The 15,336-nt window shown below is 41.7% G+C and overlaps 1 protein-coding gene across 1 annotated transcript in view; it reads left to right on the plus strand.

Moving 5' to 3' along the window:
* LOC138659112 (oocyte zinc finger protein XlCOF7.1-like) overlaps positions 1-13,885 on the plus strand; it is a 34,769-nt gene extending 20,884 nt beyond the window's left edge. Inside the window, exon 7 of the mRNA XM_069745882.1 lies at positions 10,600-13,885. Coding sequence (XP_069601983.1) covers positions 10,600-11,393 — 794 coding nt within the window. The 3' untranslated portion in view covers positions 11,394-13,885. The remainder of the gene's footprint in view (positions 1-10,599) is intronic.
* Positions 13,886-15,336: the final 1,451 nt, after the last annotated feature.

Raw genomic sequence — 15,336 nt, forward strand, 5'->3', positions numbered from 1 at the left:
TGCCCGACTCTCCGGGGTTATCTGAGCCGGCGAGTATCCTCAAGGAAGGAGTCATTGTGTCTGCCATCTCCCCTGATTTGCGGAGAGTGTTGCAGAAATTTCAGGCTAATAAACCTGATCGTTGTCCGGCCGAGAAACTGTTCGTCCCTGATAGGTGGACTAGTAAAGTTATCTCTGAACTTCATTGTTCGGTGCTGGCCGGTCATCCAGGAATCTTTGGTACCAGGGAGTTGGTTGCTAGATCCTTCTGGTGGCCATCTCTGTCACGGGATGTGCGTGCTTTTGTGCAGTCCTGTGGAATTTGTGCTAGGGCTAAGCCCTGCTGTTCACGTGCCAGTGGGTTGCTTTTGCCCTTGCCGGTCCCGAAGAGGCCTTGGACACATATTTCGATGGATTTCATTTCTGACCTTCCCGTTTCTCAAAAAATGTCGGTCATTTGGGTGGTCTGTGATCGCTTTTCTAAAATGGTCCATCTGGTGCCCTTGGTTAAATTGCCTTCCTCCTCTGATTTGGTGCCTTTGTTCTTCCAGCATGTGGTTCGTTTACATGGCATTCCTGAGAATATTGTTTCTGACAGAGGTTCCCAGTTTGTCTCGAGGTTCTGGCGAGCCTTTTGTGGTAGGATGGGCATTGACCTATCTTTTTCCTCGGCCTTCCATCCTCAGACTAATGGCCAGACCGAACGAACCAATCAGACCTTGGAAACATATCTGAGATGTTTTGTTTCCGCTGACCAGGATGATTGGGTGTCATTTTTGCCGTTGGCTGAGTTCGCCCTTAATAATCGGGCCAGCTCGGCTACCTTGGTCTCTCCATTTTTCTGCAATTCTGGGTTCCATCCTCGTTTCTCTTCAGGACAGGTTGAGTCTTCGGACTGTCCTGGTGTGGATTATGTGGTGGACAGGTTGCAGCAGATCTGGACTCAGGTAGTGGACAATTTGACCTTGTCCCAGGAGAAGGCTCAGCTTTTCGCTAATCGCAGACGCCGTGTGGGACCCCGACTTCGTGTTGGGGATCTGGTTTGGTTATCTTCTCGTCATATACCTATGAAGGTTTCCTCTCCTAAATTTAAACCTCGTTTTATTGGTCCGTATTGGATTTCTGAGATTCTCAATCCGGTGTCTTTTCGTCTGACCCTCCCAGACTCCTTTTCCATACATAATGTATTCCATAGGTCGTTGTTGAGGAGATACGTGGCACCTATGGTTCCATCTGTGGAGCCTCCTGCCCCTGTTTTGGTGGAGGGGGAATTGGAGTATATTGTGGAGAAGATTTTGGATTCTCGTGTCTCTAGACGGAAACTCCAGTATCTGGTCAAATGGAAGGGTTATGCTCAGGAAGATAATTCCTGGGTTTTTGCCTCTGATGTCCATGCCCCAGATCTTGTTCGTGCCTTTCATGTGGCTCATCCTGGTCGGCCTGGGGGTTCTGGTGAGGGTTCGGTGACCCCTCCTCAAGGGGGGGGTACTGTTGTGAATTCTGTGGCTGAGTTCACTTCTGTGGTCACAAGTGGTATTGCAGTCTCTGGGCTTCCTCCCTCAGGTGTTTTGGTGAGCTCGTTGGCTGCCTTGCTATTTAGCTCCACCTGAGTCTGTCTTCCTTGCTCCTTGTCAATGTTCCAGTGTTGGATCTGAGCTACTGCATCTTTCCTTGGGCCTGCTGCTCTGCTAGATAAGTGCTTCTAGTTTGTTTTCTGTTTTTTCTGTCCAGCTTGCTATTAACTTTTGCTGGAAGCTCTGAGAAGCAAAGGGGTGCACCGCCGTGCTGTTAGTTCGGCACGGTGGGTCTTTTTGCCCCTTTGCGTGGTTTTCGTTTTAGGGTTTTTTGTAGACTGCATAGTTCTCTTTGCTATCCTCGCTCTGTCTAGAATATCGGGCCTCACTTTGCTGAATCTATTTCATTCCTACGTTTGTCTTTTCATCTTGCTAACAGTCATTATATGTGGGGGGCTGCCTATTCCTTTGGGGTATTTCTCTGAGGTAAGTCAGGCTTGTATTTCTATCTTCAGGCTAGTCAGCTCCTCGGGCAGTGCCGAGTTGCATAGGTAGTTGATAGGCGCAATCCACTGCTGCTTATAGTTGTGTGAGGATAGATCAGGTACTGCAGTCTACAGAGATTCCACGTCTCAGAGCTCGTCCTATTGTTTTTGGTTATTGCCAGATCTCTGTATGTGCGCTGATTACTGCACGCTGTGTTGCCTGATTGCCAGCCATAACATATTTGCCTCATTGAGAGCAGATTTTCCTATAATAGTTTGTTTATTCCATATACAGAGCCCCTAAGTGCTAAAGAGTAGAGTTGAGCGAATTTGTTCGGATTCACTCGCCGAATCTGAATTTGCCGTATTCCTGCCATATTTGTACCCTATTCGTGCCGAATGTACGTTTGATGATCGGTTCCGAACATATTAGGTAATTTCTACTCCCATTTACTCTGACGTTCGGCTGTGTTAAACGAATATTGTAAAAACAATATTCGCTGCCGATCGTATTTGGAACCGAATCTGAGCAAATTCGCTCAACTCTACTAAAGAGCAAAATCCTCCCTCAAGTGACCCCATTTCGGAAATTCTACCCCTTTGAGAATTTATTTAGTGAAAATTGCCAATCTCAGTAAGTTGTAGTCACTAGTAAGTTGCAATCACCAGTACGTTGTAGCATCTGGAGATATGGACCCCGTAAATTAGCCGGCCTCTGATCGCTACAGAAATGCCAAATGTGGAAACTAAATATGGATTAGGCACACTGGAGATCAGAAGGGAGGGGGGCATTTTGGATTTGGGAGTGCAGAATTTTCTTGATTTCTTTTGGGGGCGAGGAGCTATTTAGTTTTTCCAGAGCCTTTGTACTACCAGTACAGCACGTGAAAGCCCCCTGTATTTCCTTTAACAGATGACAGACCAGAGTGGTATTAATTACAATAAATAGATAAAACAGATACAAATATACCTTGAGAAAGGTGTCCGAAACAAGCGTTGGGGTGAACGCGCGTCGGGGTGGACGCACGTAGCCCGGTGACAGCAGCAGTGTAGTCTCCACTGACTTAAGGTAATTATATCACCCCATGTATTATTGGCCTAATGAGGTCTTGATGGGAGGGTTACGTTATAGAGTGTTAATTATTTATAATGGTGGTACAGAGGGTGAAATAATGTATATATATTTGTATCTGTTTTATCTATTTATTGTAATTAATACCCCTCTCCACTAATACCCAATGAGGGAGTGAGCTGTCTACTGTATGGCACTGTGGCCGTGCGTCAACACTAAGTGATGGTGTGAGATTTGTTGGGTGTTTCACTCCCCTAATGTTGGCAATATGGTTTTTAAGTGAATTTTGTGTCAATAAAATTATGGTTTTTGTACAAGTATGATTGCCTTTTGATCATCGTCTTTTTTTTTTTTTTTTTGTGAATTAAATTAAAGCTTTTATTTCGAACATTTTACATAACATTTGTGAACACATTTATCCGGCGTTCTCCGTTGCTCACTTGTATCGGGGTTTCCATCTACATTTCCAAGTGATGTGATTTCATATAAACCCCCCAAGGGAGCCAGTCACTATAATGAGGCAGCAGATTTACTCTGGACTCCGTCTGGCCTCTGTTCTGCGGTGTCCTTATTTTCAGAAAAGCACAAAACTGTGGCTGATCGCGCTTTTATGCAATCCTAAAAAGACGGACAGCGCCGGGTCACTAGTCAGATGGCATCCACAGTGCCTCCATCTGCTTCGTTATAGGGAGCCTTCCGCCTGTGATTTTGCCTTAATCGCGTATTTTAGAGATTTACGCGGAAACTCTGGTGTAAGTAAACGTAGAGGCAGGATAGATATGAGCCGAGCCTTACTGGGATTTTGGGAGGCAGAATGAACTAATTAAGAAGTCAAGAATTTTTTTTTCATGACGTTCTCCTTGCGGTATAAGTGCTCTTTCACACCTCCTGATATTTCTGGTACCATAAACAGTACCGGATTTATTACTGTACAATACATGTGTGTAATACTTGTGGCAACTGTGTGCTGCATCAGTACCACACATACCGGCGCTGAGTTCTGAAGACAGTTCGCATCATTCTCTAAATTTAAAAAAACGGTGTGATGGTGTGATATGCTATGTGGGTATCATTTTTGTGTACGGTACAGACCAAAAGTTTGGACACACCTTCTCATTTAAAGATTTTTCTGTATTTTCATTGCTATGAAAATTGTACATTCACACTGAAGGCATCAAAACTATGAATTAACACATGTGGAATTATATACTTAACAAAAAAGTGTGAAACAACTGAAATTATGTCTTATATTCTAGGTTCTTCAAAGTAGCCACCTTTTGCTTTGATGACTGCTTTGCACACGCTTGGCATTTTCTTTATGAGCTTCAAGAGGCAGTCACCGGGAATGGTCTTCCAACTATATTGAAGGAGTTCCCCGAGATGCTTAGCACTTGTTGGCCCTTTTGCCTTCACTCTGCGGTCCAGCTCACCCCAAACCGTCAGGTCATCTGGCGTAGCACCCCACCACTCTCCCTCTTGGTCAAATAGCCCTTACACAGCCTGGAGGTGTGTTTGGGGTCATTGTCTTGTTGAAAAATAAATGATGGTCCAACTAAACGCAAACCGGATGGAATAGCATGCCGCTGCAAGATGCTGTGGTAGCCATGATGGTTCAGTATGCCTTCAATTTTGAATAAATCCCCAACAGTGTCACCAGCAAAGCCCCCCCACACCATCACACCTCCTCCTCCATGCTTCACGGTGGGAACCAGGCATGTAGAGTCCATCCGTTCACCTTTTCTGCGTCACACAAAGACACGGTGGTTGGAACCAAAGATCTCAAATTTGGACTCATCAGACCAAAGCGCAGATTTCCACTGGTCTAATGTCCATTCCTTGTGTTCTTTAGCCCAAACAAGTCTCTTCTGCTTGTTGCCTGTCCTTAGCAGTGGTTTCCTAGCAGCTATTTTACCATGAAGGCCTGCTGCACAAAGTCTCCTCTTAACAGTTGTTGTAGAGATGTGTCTGCTGCTAGAACTCTGTGTGGCATTGACCTGGTCTCTAATCTGAGCTGCTGTGAACCTGCAATTTCTGAGGCTGGTGACTCGGATAAATCTATCCTCAGAAGCAGAGGTGACTCTTGGTCTTCCTTTCCTGGGGCGGTCCTCATGTGAGCCAGGTTCTTTGTAGCGCTTGATAGTTTTTGCAACTGCACTTGGGGACACTTTCAAAGTTTTTCCAATTTTTTGGACTGACTGACCTTCATTTCTTAAAGTAATGATGGCCACTCATTTTTCTTTACTTAGTTGCTTTTTTCTTGCCATAATACAAATTCTAACAGTCTATTCATAAGGACTACAAGCTGTGTATCCACCAGACTTCTGCACAACACAACTAATTGTCACAACCCCATTTATAAGGCAAGAAATCCCACTTATTAACCCTGACAGGCCACACCTGTGAAGTGAAAACCATTCCCGGTGACTACCTCGTGAAGCTCATCAAGAGAATGCCAAGAGTGTGCAAGGCAGTCATCAAAGCAAAAGGTGGCTACTTTGAAGAACCTAGAATATAAGACATAATTTCAGTTGTTTCACACTTTTTTGTTAAGTATATAATTCCACATGTGTTAATTCATAGTTTTGATGCCTTCAGTGTGAATGTACAATTTTCATAGTCATGAAAATACAGGAAAATCTTTAAATGAGAAGGTGTATCCAAACTTTTGGTCTGTACTGTATATTTGTATTTTACTTGTTTTCATGGTGTTCTCTTGTAGGATGAGTTATTTGCTAATTGATGAGTGGCTGTTGCTGCCACCTTATTGTTTGCTAATATGGTAATGACCTATTGACCTAGCTTGTTAAAACCGTGAGCCCCTTTGCCTTTTGGGCTGTATGGATGATATTGCTACGGATGAATGTGGAAGGCTGACTATCGCAAGATTGTTGTATGCTGCGAGAAAGCTTATTGCAATGCATTGGTTGAATGAAAAACCGCCAGGGAAAAAGGAATTTATTCACCACATAAGGGGTATTGGCGTGCCCAGGAGAAATTACTCAACAAATTATATGGTTATTACTCTTGTGACAATGCTAAATTTCGGGCTAAATCAACATATTCGCAGGGAAAAAAAGTAACATTTAAATTCCTGTGAAACACCTTAAGGGTTAATAAACATCTTGAATGTGGTTTTGAGCACCTTGAGGCTATGTGCACACGTCAGGATTTCTTGCAGAAATTTCCTGAGGAAAACCGGAAATTTTCTGCAAGAAATCCGCATTTTTTTTTTTTTGCGTTTTTTTCCCGTTTTTTTTTTTTTTTAGCATCTTGCAAGCGTAATTAGCTTGCAGAATGCTAAAGTTTTCCAAGCGATCTGTAGCATCGCTTGGAAAACTGACTGACAGGTTGGTCACACTTGTCAAACATACTGTTTGACAAGTGTGACCAACTTTTTACTATAGATTCTGCCTATGCAGCATCAATAGTAAAAGATAGAATGTTTAAAAATAATTTTTAAAAAAATTAAAAAAATGGTTATACCCACCCGCAGACAGCCGATCTCCTCAGCGGCGACCGTTCCTATAGATGGTGTGTGTGTGCAGGACCTTCGATGATGTCGCGGTCACATGAGCGATCACGCGACCAATCACAAGACGGCGACGTCATCGCAGGTCCTTCACACAGAGCATCTATAGGAATGGAAGCGGCAGCATGCACCGCTGAGAGGCGGGAAGACTCCGGGGCCATCAGAGGGTAACTATATGACTATCTTTTATTTTAATTCTTTTTTTTTTTGACCAATTATATGGTGCCCAGTCCGTGGAGGAAAGTCTCCTCTCCTCCACCCTGGGTACCAACCGCACATAATCTGCTTACTTCCCGCATGGTGTGCACAGCCCCATGCGGAAAGTATGCAGATCAATGCATTCCTAGGTGTGCGGAATCCCCGCAATTCCGCAAATTTAATGAACATGTTGCTTTTTTTTCCGCAATGCGATTTTTTTCGTGAAAAAAAAAGCAACATTTGCACAAGAAATGCAGAATACACTTTAATAGGAGGCATATGTAAGCGTTTTTTTTTTCGCGTTTTTATAGCGAAAAAACACGAAAAATACTGAACGTGTGCACATGGCCTGAGGGTTGAGATTTTTAGAGTTGTCACTTTTATTTTTTTTTTCTGTCATATAGACTCCTCAAAGTCACTTAAAATGTGATACCGGTCCCTTAAAATAAATGGTTTTGTTGGAAAATTGAGAAATTGCTGATCCACTTTTAACTCTTCTAACTTTCTAAGAAAAAAAGTTTTTAAAAAAAAAAGATGCTTATGTAAAGTAGAATTGATAAATTATATTTATTAACTTTTGTGTGATATAACTCCTGGTTTAAGGGCATGAAAATTAAAAGTTTGAAAATTGCAAAAAAAAATGTTTTTCTAACATTCAGATATGTTCAGAAGTAAAAGCAAAAATTATCGGCCTAAATTTACCACTGACATGAAGTACAATATGTCACACAAAAAAAAAAAATCTCAATGAGTGGGATCCTTTTGAAGCGTTCCAGTGTTATTATCTCATAAAGTGACAGTGTTCAGAATTGTAAAATTTAGCCTGGCCAGAAAGGTGAAAACAGGCTCGGTGGCGATGGGGTTAATGCACCCAAACACTAGAATGGAAGGCTGTCATCCAATATACGCAAGAAAGTATTTTTTCCCCCACAGTTGGACCTAGATGATACCTGGTAATGAAATCTGTCTAGTGGTTGTTTCTTAATCTTTATTTTCAGTTTTGTGTTAATGATATGCTCATGCGGCCTGTGGGGGGTTTTCATGTGGTGCTCTGATTAGCTATTCATGTGTATGGCTTCTGACAGATCACTGATCCCTCACTATCCTTATTGAAGAAATGACCAATTATAGGATTGACAAGGCTATGTTTAGGTGGATTCATAACTGGATCAGTGATCATACTCAATTATTGGTAATAAATGGTTGCACATTCAATTGGAAGAGTGTTTCAAGTGGAGTACCACAAGGCTTTGTACTGGCCCCACTGTTTTTCAATATTTTTATAAATGATCTAGATAAGGGAACTGAAGGTAAACTAATCAAATTTGCAGACGATGCAAAGCTAGGAGGGATAGCTAATAGTGATGAGAGAATATACTCGTTACTCGAGATTTCTCGAGCATGCTCGGGGGTCCTCCGAGTATTTTTTAGTGTTCGGAGATTTAGTTTTTCTTGCCGCAGCTGAATGTTTTACATCTGTTAGCCAGCATAAGTACATGTGGGGGTTGCCTGGTTGCTAGGGAATCCCCACATGTACTTATGCTGGCTAACAAATGTAAAACATTCAGCTGCGGCAAGAAAAACTAAATCTCCGAGCACTAAAAAAACACTCGAAGGACCCCCGAGCGTACTCGTGAAATTTCGAGTGACGAGTATATTCGCTCATCACTAATAGCTAACACTAGAGAAGACAGAGAAAGGATTCAGAAGGATCTAGATAAGATTGAACAATGGGCAGCGACTAATAGAATGGTGTTTAACAAGGAGAAATGCAAGATTCTACATCTGAGCAAGAAAAACGAAAACTACGTCTACAGACTGGGAGGAATAGAACTAAGCAACGGCACGTCTGAAAAATACTTGGGTATTCCAATAGATCAGAATCCACATGAGTCAACAGTGTGCTGCAGCAGCAAAAAAGGCAAACACCGTTTTAGGATGTATTAAGAGAAGCATACAGTCTCGATCACGTGAATTAATTTTCGTCTACCTCCCCCTCTACTCCTCCTTGGTCAGGCTTCATCTGGAATACTGAGTCCAGTTCTGGGCCCCACACTGTAAAAAATACATTGAAAAACTGGAGCAAGTTCAGAGTAGAGCGACCAGCATAGTGAGCGGACTGCATAGTATGTCCTACGAGGAACGGATAAAGAATCTGGGAATGTTTAGCTTGCAAACAAGAAGGCTATGAGGAGACTTAATATCTGCTTGCACATATCTGAAGGGCTGTCACCACGTAGAGGGATCATCCTTATTCTCATTTGAAGAAACAGAATAGGAATCTTGTGGGTGTGATACCATTTAATGGCTAACAAAATATAGTGAATAATGTTACAAAGCAAGCTTTCGAGACTGCTTACGTCTCTTCATCAGACTGATATGAAAAGATATTTGAGGAAACCCAATTATATACTGTAAGGAGCACAGGTATGGTGTGATACACAAATACGAGAGAATCCTTAATTGGTAAGCTTAGACAAGTGGTGTGAAAGTTTTATGGACCCCATATATGCATGTGAGATCTAAGGTGCCTTTATTGTTTTTGGAGGAAATTGCTCAGATTTGATAGTGGCCATAAATCCTCCTGACAAATTGAGTCCTGTGTGAACAGAATCAAAGATGGTGATGAATTTTGTTTTCCCAAACCCTGCGATGTTTCTGTGATTTGAAATTGCCTTTCAAAATGACAAGTTTCATATTGTCTATGTAGTGTCCTGGACCACAGAAATGTTTGGCCACAGGTAAATTGGTTTTTTTGTCTGTAATTTTATGGCGATGAGACCTCATCCTTGCTCTCAGTCTCTGTCCACCACATTGGAAGAGAACATGCGAATGTCTCGGGGATCTTATAGTCCTGTTGTGTGTTGGGGATTTGGATCTTGTCGTTGGTCTCTATATGAGTGCAGGTTTTGCATCTCCTCCCATTGCAAGGGTATGTCCCTCTTGGTGAATCTGAGGGCATTGAACTGCAGATCATGAAGCTCAAATTAGGAGGTTGCCTGTAGGGGGGTCTTTGAATAATATTTTTAACCGGTCATCCTTGTGTAGGATATGGTTAAGTTTCTTAGCCGTTTTTCTCAGTATTTCAAACTGTGGGTTGTAGGTCACTACCAGAGGTACACGATGATTTTCCTCTTTTTTTTCTGTTTTGAAGTACTTAACTTCTAAGGATCCTTGTGGCCCTAATGATTTGATCATCAATGGAGGTGGGATGGTAACCTTGATTTAAAAATGACATTTTAAGCTGGGTTTTAGGTGTTCATCCCTGTCCTTAGGACTGGAACAGATGTGGTTATATTATTCTGATTTGCACATGGTAACACAAGAAGCAATGGGATGAAACTGAAAGGGAGAAAAGATACACATTAGATATTAGAAACAACTTTTTGACAGCGAGGGTGATCAGTGCGTGGAACAAGAGGTGGCGAGTTCTCTTTCAATGGAAGTTTTCAAAAAGAGGCTGGACTGACATCTGTCTGAGATGGTTTAGTGACTCCTGCATTGAGTAGAGGGTTGGACACGATGACCCTGGAGTTCTCTTCCAACTGTAACATTCTATGGTGAAAATGTTTGTCACAGGTCATTGGGGAGTTAGGTAGAAAGGGGATTATCCATCTGTTTTTGTACAGCCATATGATGAGCAGGACATTTTCTGTCTATGATATTGGTGAGGTTCACTGATAAATTATGATCTGTTTAGCCACCAATGTAAGACTTTTATATTTTCCACTTTTTATCACTGTGGGGGCAACGTTTTCTAAAATAGTGATAGCATTTGTTGTACTACTAAAAAAAAGATAACATCAGTTTTATTCTTTGCAGATGACTATTCCACGAGCTCAGAGGGAAATCTCATACCACAATTTTCTGCTTTCAAATGTGAAGATATATCAGAGGATACATACGAAGAGCATGCCATTATCTCAGAGATACCTCCTGATTTTTACACCAAAGTTCTGTCATCTGAAGAGTCGGACGACAGAATGGGTGAAGAACATCAAAAAGATGAAGAGAAGCCGTACATATGTTCAGAATGTGGAGAATGTTTCAACGGGAATTCAGATCTTGATAGACACATGAGAATTCACACGGGGGAGAAGCCATTTATTTGTTTGGAATGTGGGAAATCTTATAGTTTTAAATCGTCTCTTATTGTACATCAGAGAAGGCACACGGGCGAAAAGCCATTTTCAAGTTCAAAATATGGGAAACATTTTGCCCAGAGACCGACTTTCACTGTGCATCGGAAAGGTCACAGAGGGGAGAAGCCATTTCCGTGTCCAGAATGTGGAAAATATTTTAACTATAAATCTGATTTTGTTAAACATGAGAGAAGTCACACAGGCGAGAAGCCGTATTCGTGTTCAGAATGTGGGAAATGTTATAGCGCAAAATCAACTCTGGTTGTGCATCAGAGAACTCACACTGGGGAGAAGCCGTATTCGTGTTTAGAATGCGGGAAATGTTTTACACGGAAATCGCCTCTTGTTGTACATCAGAAAACTCACGCGAGGGAGAAGTCCCTTTCGTGTTCAGAATGGGGGAATTGTTTCACCGACAATACAACTCTTACTGTATTTCAAGGAAATCAAACAGGAGACGAGATGTATTTATGATAAGAATATTGGAAAATGTATAGAATTAAGTAGCTTGGAAAGTCAACGAAGCAATTTTCATAGACAAAACATGGTATTTGTTATTCTCACCAGTTAGATTTCACATTTATTTTCTGTTTTATATATGTAACATAATATACATATTTTTTTGTCCAGAACCTCACTGTAGGGAAAATACTAAAGTCATTTACTCAACCTCTAAGGATGCACCACTGCCCACATTCTTTGTTGACAGGCAGCAGTGGTGATGTCATGATTACAGTGACCACTGCAGCCTATCACTAGGCTCAATGGTGATAATGTAAACTGCAGGAGCTGTTGAGCCCAGTGATTGGTTGCAGCAGCCACGTGCACTATAGTCGTGACGTCAACAAAGACGAGGGATATTGGCGGAGAGGAGTTGATGGGTTACTTGGAGTGAGTATTCTTGATTTTATTATTTTTGCCCTTCACAAATCTGTAGCATAAAATAAATGTACATTTTTAAATATCTGAGTTCTCACATATGAGAAAAACCTATTTCATATACGACATGTGTAAGGGTGAATTCACGCGCAGCAGATTTTTTGGAAGACAGTACTTTGACTGTCCCATTTATCTGAATAAACTTTTCAGATATCAATGTGATCGCCACTTAAGATAGTTGTCGCAGTTATTTATTTATTTTTTTAATCTAATAGTTTAATTGTTCAGAGAAGCAGAAGAGAGGCTAGTCTGCATGTGACTGAAAAGTATGAAAAGTGACATACGCGGGCTCGAGCGGCTAATCGAGCGGAGCCTTTGAAATGTTCATTATTGCACACTGTCGGGATTCGGCAATCTACAGAAATTTACGCAAAACTACTTTAACGAACTTACACAAGGAAGTAACCATCTTTTTTTTTTTTTTAATTATATATTGTATAGTTTATATATTAGTGTAGCAGACGTTATTGGAATATCGACGTTGAATATGAAATTAATAATAATAAAGTCCTAATAAAATATAAAGCCTAATCGGCTAGGAATTACGTTTTCTTTATAAAAGTAACAATCGCTGATCAAAACTAAATTCCCTCAACACACGGGCTCAGACGTAGTCGAAGAAAGAAGCAGTACTTTTGCCATTTGCGGTTTATTAAAATTTACAGCTGTTGTTGAGATATTTAATCTATTTCGTTTGTTTACAGCTCGTTGCCGAGGAGACCGACCGTCGCTGTTGTCTAGTTTGTAAATACTGATTAGGAGGTAACACATTGTGCGCTTCAGGAATTCCGGACAGCTTCAGAGCGGCGATTTGCAAGCTCAAAAGAAAAAGCGCTTAAAAGCACAGCGCATATTTGGTCAGAAGAGGTGGTCGGTCTCCTAGGCAACGAGCTGTAAACAAAAGGCGTTTTCAGTAAACAGTAAATTTAAATAAACAGTAAATTGCTTGTTATTGTGTTTAAGCGCTATCCAACAGCACTAATCTAGGACAATGTGAATAAGCTTTTACGTTTTAGTCTTTCTTGACTAGAGTTGAGCGACTTTTACATTTTTCGGATCGAGTCGGGTTTCGTGAAACCCGACTTTCTCAAAAGTCGGATCGTGTGAAATCGGCCGATTATTGCGAAAATTCGGGGCTCTCTCTCTCCTCTCTCTCTCTCCTACACCCAAAACGGTAAAATGGCGGTTATACCCCCACCCCCTGTGACGCCGCAGAAAGCAAGACGAGACCTATGTCATCACGCTGCCCACAATCCTTCATTGGCTGAAAAATGGCGGTTAAAGCGTCATATGAAACGCGACTTTGGCACGAAGATCAACGACCGCCTTGGCGGGATCGGCTCCGGTTTCACGAAACCTGACTTTGCCAAAAGTCCGCGGCTTATGAAATTGACCGATCCGTTTCACTCAACCCTAGTCTTGACCAATCCCAGTGTAAATTCCACTCCCAACATCCCATTTTTTAATCCCACCCCCACCCAAAAAAAAACTGCACACCCAATTTAATCCACTGTTATTAAAAAAAAAAAAAGTGTTATATATACTTAGTATAGACTCTAAGTTTTGACGCTATAAATGGGAACAGTCTCCACCAGGCCAAGGTCACCCAAACATTCAGCTGTAGAACCAGCCTAAATATCTGTATCAAAATCAAGACCAGACAGTCCAGTAACTTTTCTCAGTTCTCCTTTCCCTCGTGTTCCTCAGAATCTGGTCCAGTCCATCATTTGTCCTCCATGCACACAGTAGCATGTTGTATCTGGACGTACGGACTGGAGACCGGTTCCTCCTGCTCTACAGAACAACCATCAATATTCTAGATGGTGGCTGGACCATACTAGTCAAGTGACTCCGCTATTTCCTTATAGATTGTAAGCTCTTGCGAGCAGGACCCTCCACTCCTCTTGTTTTGAACTGAATTACGTGTTACTCTGTCCTGTTTTGATATTGTTTGTACCTGTACCCTCTGAATTGTAATGTTGCTGCGAAATATGTTGGGGGAAAAAAACATGTCTTGTATAAATTAAGCCATCTGGATTTCGTGCTTTCTTCAGAGCTTTGAACTTTGGACACCATTCTAATCTCCGCTTCCCCGATCATTTCTGAGCGGTCTCCTAACTTTTCAGAGATTGTTTTAACCAGAGAAACCATTATCAAATCCATCCTTTTCTTCCAACATTTCCCACCACGCTGCCATACAAAGACCCCCAGCAATGGAAACTGGCTGTAAAATCCAGAAAGGACGGTTATCGGCCACGTCCTCTAGGTGTGATGCTTTGAGTCTTCATACCATGCGGGGGATGTCTCTGTAAAGGCCCTCCTACCATATAGACTAAAACCAGAGAAACCTGCCAATATTGGAAAGATCGGCGGCCACCAGTCTAATATTGAATTTTAGCGGCCGATCTTTTTGTTTGCCGGGAGATAAGCCACCATCAGAGGAGAGCGGCAGAGGTTCTTCTCATGAAGAACGCGAGTGCCCAGTTGTGCCGACTGTTCCTGTGTATGGGGGTGTCAGGAAGGAAAGCCGCTGTCTGAACTATCATTTGTCTCACAGCTATCTAATGTGTATGGAGAGCCTTAACCCCTTCATGACCCAGCCTATTTTGACCTTAAAGACCTTGCCGTTTTTTGCAATTCTGACCAGTGTCCCTTTATGAGGTAATAACTCAGGAACGCTTCAACGGATCCTAGCGGTTCTGAGATTGTTTTTTCGTGACATATTGGGCTTCATGTTAGTGGTAAATTTAGGTCAATAAATTCTGCGTTTGTGATAAACACGGAAATTTGGCGAAAATTTTGAAAATTTCGCAATTTTCACATTTTGAATTTTTATTCTGTTAAACCAGAGAGATATGTGACACAAAATACTTAATAAATAACATTTCCCACATGTTTACTTTACATCAGCACAATTTTGGAAACAAAATTTTTTTTTGTTAGGAAGTTATAAGGGTTAAAATTTGACCAGCGATTTGTCATTTTTCCAACGAAATTTACAAAACCATTTTTTTTAGGGACCACCTCACATTTGAAGTCAGTTTGAGGGGTCTATATGGCTGAAAATACCCAAAAGTGACACCATTCTAAAAACTGCACCCCTCAAGGTACTCAAAACCACATTCAAGAAGTTTATTAACCCTTCAGGTGCTTCACAGCAGCAGAAGCAACATGGAAGGAAAAAATGAACATTTAACTTTTTAGTCACAAAAATTATCTTTTAGCAACAATTTTTTTATTTTCCCAATGGTAAAAGGAGAAACTGAACCACGAAAGTTGTTGTCCAATTTGTCCTGAGTACGCTGATACCTCATATGTGGGGGTAAACCACTGTTTGGGCGCACGGCAGGGCTTGGAAGGGAAGGAGCGCCATTTGACTTTTTGAATCAAAAATTGGCTCCACTCTTTAGCGGACACCATGTCACGTTTGGAGAGCCAGCGTGTGCCTAAAAATTGGAGCTCCCCCACAAGTGACCCC

The sequence above is a fragment of the Ranitomeya imitator genome, chromosome 1 (assembly GCF_032444005.1).
Source record: "Ranitomeya imitator isolate aRanImi1 chromosome 1, aRanImi1.pri, whole genome shotgun sequence".
NCBI classification, from domain to species: Eukaryota; Metazoa; Chordata; class Amphibia; order Anura; family Dendrobatidae; genus Ranitomeya; species Ranitomeya imitator.